Here is an 11,806-nt window from a genome sequence, read left to right on the forward strand (position 1 = left end):
CATAATTGAACTTCACACAAAGGGTGGGAATAGTCATGAGATCTCCCAAGGGCCCTGGGAGGGAGCAGAATCAGTCTCCAACAGGAATGTCTGTACGTGTTCCCTAGAGATTTTCTTTGATCTAGGGGAGTTTGGCCAGTTCCCAAAGCAGCTGAAGCAGGTGTGGAGGGCCACCTGCATTTTGAATCATTCTGCCAATATGGAAGAAGCCCTGGGCATGGCAGTGATGGAGGGGAAGCATTTTTTTGTTTGTCACAGTAACAAGCCACTGCCGGCTTCTTTGGAGCGGGGAGTAGAGATAGTAAACAGGCTATGACTTGTCTATACGGTGACGTCCCAACCAAATGCCATCAGTCTTCCTTCCTTGCCCTACAAGAAGCAGTGGGTGAAAGTTGCTTGCACTTTAGCTCTGGAAAGCACTCTAGTTCTGCGTAATCCAGGAATTGTTGAGCAACATGTCTTGCACTCACCAAACAGATGAGTCTGAGTAATAGAATGTGGACAAGAAGAATTTCCTAGGCTTTTAAGGAGTCTGGAAAAACAATGTTTCCTTGGTAATTCCAAGAAGAGTATTTTGTGGGCAAAGGCCATGACCGAATTATAACCATATTTGATAGTAGCATGTACTTCTAGAAGTCCTCTTTCATTAATGATGAACTGAATACAAAAATATATGTATTTTTAAATTAAATCCAATTAATTAACATATAGTGTATTATTAGTTTTAGAGGTAGAGTTCAGTGATTCATCAGCTGCATGTAACACCCAGTGCTCATTACATCCCGTGCCCCCCTCAATGCCCATCTCCCAACCCCCTCCCCCTCCATCAATCCTCAGTTTCCTGTGATTAAGAGTCTTTTATGGTTTGTCTCCCTTTCTGATTTCATCGCGTTTTATTTTTCCCTCCCTTTCCCTATGATCCTGTCTTGTTTGTTAAATTCCACAAATGAGTGAGATCATATAATTATCTTTTTCTGATTGACTTACTTTGCTTAGCATATTACCCTCTAGCTCCGCCCTCATAGTTGCAAATGGCAAGATCCCATTCTTTTTGATGGCTGAGTAATTGAATACACGTGTTTAGAAATAAGAACAAAAGCTTCCCCATTTCATGCTCTGATGATGGAAGTAAAGTGGCAGTGGCCAGAATCAAAAGTTTTTTTCTTGAAACCATTTTATTCCAAAGAATTTACAAAAGTGCAGTATTTATTCTAACTCTTTTAAATAAGGAATATCATCTTTCAGGTAAAAAATGCAGATAATTGATCTCTAGAAGTTACACTTTCCTCCACAGATACGATACAGCATATTTTATTTTATTTTAAAGATTTTATTTGTTCATGAGAGACACACAGAGAGGCAGAGACACAGGCAGAGGGAGAAGCAGGCTCCCTGCAGGGAGCCCGATGTGGGACCCCATCCCAGGACCCCAGGATCCTGCCCCGAGCCCTCCAGGCATCCCAGTACAGCATATTAAATCATAATTCACATGCAGAAAATACAGCATGCACTTACATGGAGGAGCAAAGTGTATGTGTTTGGGAAGTAGCTCTAAAATTCCTCTGATGGGGCTCCAAGTCAGGAAGCGAGGGTGCTTGGGCCTCAGTCAGCATCCATCTGTTCAGAGCAGAAATGAAAGTGATGCTATTGGCCTGGAGTGGCCCACAAAAGAAGCAGTGCACTTGGATCCCAGAGGACCTTTTTGTGAGGAAGGCTTTTTATTGTTTATTTGCATTTTATTGATCTCTCCTCCTCCAGAAAGAGGATGAGAATAAGTGGAGAAGGCTGTGTCGCCTCATGGGGTTTTTTTGGTTGAAATGAGTCTGCTAATTCCTGCTTCTCCAGTGGCCACACCCCCGCCTCCAGGCTGGCACTTAGGATGCTAGAGGCTGGGGATTGTCCTCTTTTTCACTGAGTGCCCCAGGGCTTAGAACAGGGCCTTGACACATGGCAGGCCTTCAGTAAATATTTGCTAAATGAATTTATAGGGTTAGCTGGAACCCTGAGTATTGTATATATTTGTTTGCTTAAAATGTCCCCCTTTTTCCCCCTAGAGGAAATACCTTTTTTACCCCCCTGTAAGCCAGATTTGATAATATTTTACCTCTCTGGATATAAGGAGAATGGTGGGAAGAATTTTTTTTTTTTTTTCTAATCACACTGACAGCTACTCTTGAATTTCCAAACAGAAAACTTTGTTCTGCCAAAAGCTGATAACCATAGTAAATAATTGTGACCTTTGTTTTTCATGTCCTTTTTTTTTTTTAAATGCTGTCTCTGGGTTCTTCTGTTGGTTTTGATTCCATCTAAGTGAGACTCCTCAAAAGTTGGGGAAAGATAAAAGGGAAATCAGAAAATCCTTTCGGCCTGGTGTTTGAGGGAGGAGAGGTAAAAACCAAGATAATAGGACCAAACATATCTTACTTCTTTATCAACAAACTTCTCTTTGCTTAAAATGATCTAATGCAATCCACAGAAAAAGACAACTATAGAATTGGTCAATTTTGGAATTAAGTGGGATATTGACAGACTACTTTTAAGGAGCCAGAACTGGAGTGAGCCTCCCATTAGAGCACTGGCTAAGCGTCCCAGCCTTTCCTTTGATAGGATGTAACGTGTGTGTTTATTCCTTAGCTTGACATCGACGACAAGGTCAAGTTCTGATGCTCTGCAAGGGCGATACGCAGCTCCAGAACTGGAAGTAAGTTCATTTCCTTCTCTTACCCTGCTTCATCTCTGAAGACCTATTTCTATTTCAGGAAGGCTCTTTATGTGTGTTGCATCTTTATGGAGCTGCATTCCATGATCCCGTTTTTCTCCTCAGGAAAAGAATACATTTTTTGTGCAGAAAAAAACAATGTCCCAAGTATCTACAAGATACGATGGGATTAAAATGAATCTTTGCTTTTCCTCCAACAACATTAGCCTCTAGTGTGGCTGCCCATCTTCCACCAGAGGCCTGGGTAGCTTTGTCAGGCTGCTGACTGCTCTTTTCTTCTGTCATAATGGAATGTGTGTGTGTGTGTGTGGGGGGGGTGTTTTAACTTCTAGTCCATTCTTCTGTGTCCTTCATGTATAGCATGACCATGAGATTATGTGTAATCGGTGCATTGCAGAAGGAAAAGGATGGACAAGGAAGGAACAAGCATCTGCTCCGTGCCACACCACTGAGCATTGTCTATATATTAGCTTGCTTGCTTGCTTATTTAGAAATTATTTATTTATTTGAGAGAGAGCAGAGTGAGGGAGAGAGCATGAGCACGGGTAAGGGGCAGAGGGAGAAGCAGACTCCCCGCTAAGCAGGGACTCCCAGACGTGGGACTCGATCCCAGGACACTGATCATGACCTGAGCTGGAGGCAGATGCTTAACCAACTAAGCCACCCAGGCGCCCCTACACATTAGCTTATCTAAGTGCATCAGTACCATCAGGTGGGTACTTCACTGGGTGAAGAATTGGGAACAGGAGGTGTTCAGAGAATCAGAGTGGTAAGCAGATGCCTATCGGTCAGCAGGATGTCTGTGATTTCCTTACTTGTGCAAGTCTTCTGCTGGGGCCCTCGGTGGGACATCCACTGAGGTCAGGCAAGGTCTAATCACATGGAGGCAGCCAGGAAAAGACTGAGCCCTGACCCCAAGAACGGAAGGAACAGGAGATTCCAGTGATGACTGAGACTTAGAGCACTTGCCACATGCCAGGCACTGTTCAAAGCACTATTTTTGTGATTTCGTTGCATCCTCATAAAAACCCAGTAAGGGTTTTATCTCTGTTTTACAGAGGAGGGAGACAGAAAAGTTAGTGATGCTTCTGATTTGCTGGCATGTGGACTGTGCACTCTGGCTCCAGAGTCCGTGTGGCCCGAGTGCTGCTGCCCGAGAGCTGAGCTGCTGGCTCCTGGCCCTGCTGTGCACCCGGCCTGGCCCCCGGCCCCAGGCCCCATCCTCCAGCTCTCCCTGTGTCTGTCCAGATATGGGCACCCTTCTCTGCAGCTGGGTCTCTGGGCATGGCCTTTCCTGCACCTGAGCTGGAGATGGTGACAGCTATGAAGGGTTGTCAGTCTGCCAGCAGCATTCAACAGCTCTTTCTGTCACTTAAAAAAGGAGAAAGCTCTGCTGAGGCTGAATAGGTTTACTGCCTCGCACACAGAAGAGGGGCTCTAGAAGGCAGGCGTTTGTTCTCCCCACGGCGGGTAGCCACCTGCTGAGGCCGTGTGCCATGGCTTCAATATCCCTATTGTGTCGAGTGCAGGCTCAAAGAACAGCAAGTCTCTAAGTTAGATTTGAGAGGATGTTTTCCTTCTCATTCTAAGGAAAATGTCCCAGTGTTTCCTTCTGAACTGGAGAGCATGTAAAACGGAAGTTGGTTTGCTCTCCTTGCATCAGGTTTCACAGGCTATACCTTTGAAAGAATTAGTAGTTTCTTATGCTAAGTTAGGCTTTAGAGGAACAAGGACCCCAGGATACGGTGTCTTGAGCCCACTGAATGGTTAGTGAGTCTTGGACTGTGTCATTTGGTCCAAGATCTGTCAAGGCCATTCCCTGTGTTACCAGTTTCCCTGATGTAGTAGGCAGACGGGCGTGGCCTTGAGGTGTGCAAGTGGGATGAAGGCTTGAGCTCCTCTATCCTTGTCCCCGGTTCTGTGTACTTTCTGCTAAAAATACTGTCAGCCAGAAAGTGCCAAGGACCCAGTACTCCGCAGCTGGTCTTGCTACGTGTAATGTTTCTTACTCTGTTGACCAGAGCCCTTCTGGAGTCATGCATTAATTTTTCATAATCCAATTTTTATTAGTTGTTTTTTTTTAAAGATTTATTTATTTATTATTCATTCATTCATTCATTCATTCATGAGAGGCACACAGAGAGAGGCAGAGACACAGGCAGAGGGAGAAGCAGGCTCCCTGCGGGGAGTCTGATGTGGGACTCGATCCCAGGACCTCAGGGGTCATGACCTGATCCAAAGGCAGATGCTCAACCGCTGAGCCACCCAGGCGTCCCTAGTTAATTGTTTTGAGTAGATCAGGAACATGGTACAGAATTAAAAACTGCCAAAGACTCTTCAGAGGAAAGGATCCCATCCATCTATCCCAGACCCCGCCACCCCTGCCTCCATAGAGGCAGACAGTTCGGCAGCCTGATGTTATAGGAAATGTAGGTGGGCTGCCTGCTTCCAGAGCCCTTAGCTTTACCGTTTCTGATTCTGCTAGCTCCACTGTCTCCTAGACATCACATGCTACCTATTGCTGCTTGTGAATCGTGGACCTTGGAGTTTCCATCCTGCGTGTTTTTTAAAAGGTTTTATTTATTTGACAGAGAGAGAGAGAGGGAGCACAGCAGGGGGAGTGGCAGGGAGAGGGAGAAGGAGGCTCCCCGTGGAGCAGGGAGCCTGATGCAGAACTCGATCCCTGGACCCTGAGCCCAAGGCAGATGCCTAACCCACTGAGCCACCCAGGTGCCTCCTCCTCCCCCAACTCCTGTATTTATGTTCCAGCTCTGTCACTAAACTAGCACTTCAGGCCAGTTATTTATCCTGCCTGCCCTCAGCTTTCTCAATTGCAAAGAGGATGATAATCCAGCAAGTAGAGCAAGTCATCACCCAGAATGAGTTAGTGAGAGTGAGGACCCATCTCATTCCCCTTTTGTAATCAGGTTGTGTTTTCCAGAAGCAGCTGCCAAGGCAGAGTTGACTTGCGTGGTATCTATTAGGGAGAACACAGGTGGAGGGGAAGGAGGCAACTCTGGCCTGAGAGTGAAGTTGAAGGGTACCCTAGGCTGGGCGAAGCCTCTATGGGTCCTTTCGGTGCTCCAGAGCTGTATGACCCATCAGAGCTGTCGCCAAGGGTCAAAGGCTGCGCCTTCATCCCTCTGCCATGAGCAGTCCTTCAGTGTGGGTGGCCCAGGAAGGCTTGCTGTCCGGCAGGGCACAGTGTTTGGGAGGGAAAGGCTGGGGGCCGCTCTCCGCATTCCAAGTAGCACCTTGAAGGGGATCTCGGCGGCCCACGTCCCTGTCGCAGCAGAGCACTTGGAAGGACAGATGCTTAGTGAAATCCTTTGGACCAGATAAGATGAGCGCAGTTCAGAGCCCTGCCTACAGTCACACGGCAAGGCTTGGCATGTCACATGGGTGGCCACTGGGGCTTGACTGACGTGGAGGTAGAAAAGCCACCTGACGTTGTTGGGTTTGCTCTTCCAGGTAGCCCGGTGTTGTTTTTGCTTCGGCCCGGATGGAGAGGGTAAGTAGAGAACTTGAATGGTAAGAGGAAATTTTTATTCCAAAGGTGGTTTATTGTTGACCTCCTTTTCACGCTCTTCCTGAATGATTGCTGGGTTTTATCTGTTCGTGTTGGCGCTCTGGCTGGCAAGAATCAGTTTCTGTTTTGGCCTATATGTAAGTCGAATTATACAGTGAGATTTAGAGAAGGACAAAGTACAGTTTTCAAAAGAATGAAAATTTAGAAAATTTCTTGCAACTTTCTTTTCTTGGATTGGAGCGTCCAGGGGCTTGAGAACTTTTGGCATGCTCGCTCACTTCCCTCTGAGCTTACCCTAGGTTTTCTGTGTATAAGGGCTCTCTTCTGCTCTGTTCAAAGAATGTGATGTTACATAATTCATCCTGTTGAGGACATTTCTGTGGTTGGGTGGGGGTTTTATGCTGAGAGTGTAGATGAAGTTGTCCGAGAGTACAAATGGCTTTGGACATCTTTTCTACTCAACAGCTCCTGGGATTGTAATGAGTGAGTGTGGCTTTGCTAAAGTGGCAGGCGTGCATATGTTCACTCACAGGGCTTGTGTTCACTTTGTGCTTCACAGACACTGAGGAGCAGCAGAATGTGAAGGAAGGACCGCGGGTCATTTATGATGAGAAGAGAGGCACCGTCTATAGCTATTCCTATTTCCACTTTGTGTTCTTTTTGGCTTCCCTCTATGTGATGATGACCGTCACCAGCTGGTTCAAGTGAGTGGCTCATTGTCTTAGACATTTTAGAGGGGATAGTCTTTAGAAAATCAAATTAAGTCCTATTCTTTAAGTGCTGAGACCCACTGGGTCGCAGATCCCATCTCCTGGAGTCAGTGAAACTCTTCTCCAAGTCCTGCTATGCTCACCTACACAGAAACAGTCCTGGGGTCTCAACAGTCTGTGGGCATGCTTTTAACCCTGGGACTTGGTAGTGCTCACTTGCTTAATGCAACTTTAATAAAATGAAAGGTTGGGAGTGGGAGGTGGGGTGCTGGCTGGCTCAGTCAGTAGGGTATACGACCCTTGACCTTGGGTTAATTTGAACTCCTCGTTGGGTGGAAAATTTTTACTTTAAAAATAAAGTCTTCTGGGAAACAAACAAAGGGTTGAGGAAGGGGAGGAGGGTGGTGGGTTGGGGTAACTGGGTAATGGGCACTGAGGAGGGCACTTGATGGGATGAGCACTGGGTGTTCTATTTGTTGGCAAATTGAATTTAAATAAAACATTTTTTAAATAAAATCTTGGAAAAAAATAAAAAGGTTAACTGCTTATGGGCGGTCTTGAGGAACATAGTATAAGTAATGGAGGGAGAACTTGGAATTCTTAAGCAGTCACCTGCTTTTAAGAGAAAATACCTTTTTTTCTATTTTGCATTTTGTTTGCCTTTTTATTTTACACTTTTATTACAAAAGTTTGTTTTATACTTTTATTACAAAAGTTTAAGGTTTTGTTTATTTGAGAAAGAGAGAGAGAACACGAGCTGGTGGGGAAGGGGCAGAAGGAGAAACAGACTCCCCGCTGAGCAGGGAGCCCTATGCGGGGCTCATTCCCAGGATCCAGGGATCCCAGGATCATGACCCGAGCTGAAGACAAATGCTTAAATGGCTGAGCCACCCAGGCACCCCTGAAACATCTTTTTTAAAAATACTAATGTGGCAATAGGGGTAAGTAGCCCCCCGCCCCCACCCCAAGCCCCACAGCCGGTGCTAATGTGGTATGTAAAACTCCGAATACACACAGGATAGACATTTAGGCTCACTGTGCTTTGTTTTATCCATTCATGCAGCAACTATCTGAGGGGCTCCTGTATGCCTCACTGCTGTAAGTGGCAGGCTTATAATCTAATGGAGGAGACAGACCATGATCCAAATAAAATACCCTGTGGCAGATTGCACTATTGGGGAGAAAGATGAGGAAGAGGAATGCAGAGTACCAGGTGGGGTTTGGAGATGGTGGAGATAGCAGAAGGCTTCACTGGGGAGATTTTTCCAGAATATGATTTTTCCCTTCTTCTAAGGGAGAAGAGAGGAGGGAGCTTCTAATGTATCCATAATGGTTCTAATGCTTTGATGATTCCTGGAAAGTTTTGGTGTGGAAAACTTATAGGATGGAGGGAGCCATAATTAATAAGGCAGAAAATAACAGATGCTGTCGAGAATGTGGGAAAAATTAGAACCCTTTACAAAACCTCCTGCTAGGATTGTAAAATGGTGCAACCACTTTGGAAAAACATTTTGGCAATTCCTCAAAATGTTAAGCCACAGTTGTAGTATGATCTGGCTGTTCTAATCCTGGGTAAATACCCAACAGGGGCAAAAGTATGTCCACACACAAGCTTCTACACACATTCATAGCAGCATCACTTACAACAGCCAAAAAATAGAAACCACCCAAATGTCTATTAGCTGATGAATGGATAAACAAAATGTGCTGTCTCCATGCAATGGAATATTACTCAGCAATAAAAAGGAATCAAGTATTGGGCCATGCAACAACATGGCCTTAAAAACCTAAATAAACCTTAAAAACCAGTCATACGAGGCCACATGATTCCATTCCTATGGAATGCCTAGAATAGGCAAATCCACAGAGATAGAAAGTAGATTAGTGGATGCCAGGCTCTGGGAGGAAGTGGGCAAATGGCGTGAGCTGTATCTGAATCGAGCTGTTGGGAAAAAACAAAACCAAGAGAGGCTGGAGGGGACGGGAGCCAGGGAGACGCCTGCTGGAGGGGACCTTCTCCCCGCCTGTTCTCTTCCTGCTCTGACACAGTTGGGTCTCGTTTCCACAGCTATGAAAGTGCCAACATTGAAACCTTCTTCAGTGGAAGCTGGTCCATCTTCTGGGTCAAGATGGCGTCCTGCTGGATGTGTGTGCTGTTGTACCTGGGGACCCTGGTCGCTCCCCTCTGCTGTCCCTCTCGGCAGTTCTCCGTGTGACGGGGATCCGAAGCAGGCCTGCAGCCTGGAAGTGATGTCCTTTGAGCAAGTGTCCCAGGGGTCCGAGCAGGGACTGGTGCTTTGTGAAAAGCTGTCATCCTCTGGCTGGTTTGAGTGGGTCTGAAAAAGGCTTTCAGGGGGGAAAAAAATCACCTGATTAGCTTTTGAATTCGGAAAATCAAAAAGAAATAACCATGTTAACCCAAAAGAATTGAGAATTTTCAACCAAGCGGATCCTGAATGATGATATAGTTTGTGTTGTTGTATCTTAGCCCTAAAAACTGGAATAGAAATTAACTAGTATTTACCTCCTGTATGTTTTCACCAAAACAGAGTTTGAGGCATGACAGGGATAAATCTTACCTTGTCATTCTTATCCTTCAAATAGAAAAACTTGCCAAAATCTTGAGCCCTCAGCCCGGGGCGGAATGCAGACCCCTCTCACACACCTCGGCCAGGAGCCTCATCCCCAGCGGGCTCTGCAGATGGCACTTGTCCTGCAGGCTCCTTGCTCATTTGGTATATTTATAGGGTACAAGAGGAAGCACCTGCTTTTAACTCCACCCTTGTGCTGTTTCCTCCTGGCCCCCACATGTTTCCCTTTGGAGCTGTGATGCTGGGAATCATAGCTTCACTCTTCTGTCCTGGCCCTTCCAGAGGTTCTCCTCATCCTTCCCAGGCTCGAACATCTTTGCTATAATGTGAAAAAGCACAATTTACCATCACTACCATGTGGTCCCCCATTGTATTATTACTGCCCGATCCGAGTTACTGCAATAATTGTGACTCCTTTTGTGGTGTTATTCATGTGATTATAGAACAGTATTCATGTTGTCTTTGCCTGAGCGACAGAGGGCTATAGTTCTTCCTTGTTTGTGCTATTAATATTAATAACACTCTAGGACCTTACCCAAAAAGTCGCTTCTTCACGGAAGCCTGCTGCACCCTTCTTTTAGTTATAAAAGTCAGCCGGCGTCTCTACCACCTTGAGGCCTTTGAAATTGTAAAAGCAAAAGGGCTCTTGTTTCCCGGATCTGGAGTGTGGCCACAGCGTTCATATCCACGGTGGTGTGCTGGAGTGGATCGGCCGGGGGAGGAGCCCAGGCAGCACTTCACCCTGGGCTGACCAGATAAGGCCTATCGTACAAGTTGTAGAAGTGGCCAGATATACTTAGAAGAAACGGTGGGGGTGGGGGGGAGGGTATTTAATTAAGCCATAAACAACATCCATGGAGATTTCCAAGAGTATGTACTTGTAATAGGCATAAGAGATTTGTCTTGAGGCGGCTGCCCAAGAGATGACTGTGTTCAGTGGTGACGTGTCCTCGGTCAGTGAAGAGTTTTCTCGGTGGAAAGTCTGTTAGAGACCCCAGTTGAGACCTGCTGGGGATGCTCCTTTGAGTGTCTCCTGCAGGGTAGAAAGGGTCCTTTGGAGCTCGCTGGCACAGGGGTCTGTGTGTGTCCTACTGAGCTGGGCAGCACTGGCTTCCCATGTGCCAAAATGCTGGTGTAGGGAATTAGTCAAATTCTTCATTTCTACTCCTTTGCCCCCCTCCCGGGAAAATAAGCAGGGAAATAAATTCTGGGGACATATTACTCTAGAATCTTGCCTTATTTATAATGTTTGAGCTTCTGTTTCTAAAGGCACTCGTGTATGGGCGAGAGCCTTGTTTTGTAACCTTTATTCAATTTCTTTTTTGAGGCCAAGAAGCTCTGAGCTTGGTGGTTGAAAGGTCCTCTGGTGTCACACAATGGATAGCCACCACGCGCGGCCCCTGTTAAGCCAGTGGGACTGGGAACTCTGTGGGTCGGGGACAGAAGCTGCCTCAGTGGCTGTGCAGTGACGCAGGGCTCTGGGTAAGCTGGGATGGGCTTCAGGAAAGACCATGAGAAGAGTAGATCGAGAGCTGGGCTGCTGGCTTCCTAGTGTTTTTTTCCTGCTAGGCTCTGGCTGGTCTGGGCAGCCAGCTCTGTGACTTTAGAAGTGGCCCCCAGGGCAGGTCACACAGGCCAGCTGACAAGGCTCCTGTTCCTTGGCTGGCCTCTGTTGGCGGGCTTCCCCTGCAGAAAGCAGCTCAGGGAAACGGAAAGGAAAGGACGTTCATTGCCAGTGACAGGGCCCTCGGAGCTTCTCTTCGGCTGGCCCAGCCGGCAGCTTAAAATTTGGTTTGTGTCCCAAAGTTCTTCTTGAAGTTTAGTCTGACTCAAGAGGAAGAGTTGCGGTCACTCTGATTTTTATTCTTAACTGAGAATTTAAGAAAGTTTATCTGAATGACGAGGGAGAGGTGAATATACTCTAACAACTGAGGGCATAGAAAGAAGTTGACTCTAATGATTATTAATTGTAATGAACAATTCTCAGGTGATGAGTCCATGTTTGTGGGTTTAAAGAACCTACATTCTTGTGCTATTGTGATTTAATAAACTGGAAAAATTGTGCCAATTGCTTTGAGTTGCTGTAATGATGGTGTTCATTTGATAAATTCACTGATCTCTTTTTAAAATAATTTTGCTTCCTACAACTTTTTGTACATGATTTTGAAAAAGTACATTCCCAGTAGCTGCTGGTCAGACTCCTTTAGCAACGCAAGTGCAAGAAGTTTTTAAAGAACTCTATGTGTATGTTTCTTCT

General features: G+C 46.0%; 1 protein-coding gene across 2 annotated transcripts in view; it reads left to right on the plus strand.

The window, feature by feature from the left end:
• Window positions 1-9,403, plus strand: part of SERINC5 (serine incorporator 5) — a 102,635-nt gene extending 93,232 nt beyond the window's left edge. For both annotated transcript variants that reach the window (XM_038532459.1, XM_038532460.1), the window contains exons 9-12: window positions 2,635-2,701; window positions 6,191-6,230; window positions 6,808-6,952; window positions 9,027-9,403. In XM_038532459.1, the coding sequence (XP_038388387.1) occupies window positions 2,635-2,701; window positions 6,191-6,230; window positions 6,808-6,952; window positions 9,027-9,174 (400 nt within the window). In that variant the 3' untranslated portion in view covers window positions 9,175-9,403. The remainder of the gene's footprint in view (window positions 1-2,634; window positions 2,702-6,190; window positions 6,231-6,807; window positions 6,953-9,026) is intronic.
• The last annotated feature ends 2,403 nt before the right edge of the window (window positions 9,404-11,806 follow it).

Source organism: Canis lupus, chromosome 3, assembly GCF_011100685.1.
Source record: "Canis lupus familiaris isolate Mischka breed German Shepherd chromosome 3, alternate assembly UU_Cfam_GSD_1.0, whole genome shotgun sequence".
Classification (NCBI taxonomy): Eukaryota; Metazoa; Chordata; class Mammalia; order Carnivora; family Canidae; genus Canis; species Canis lupus.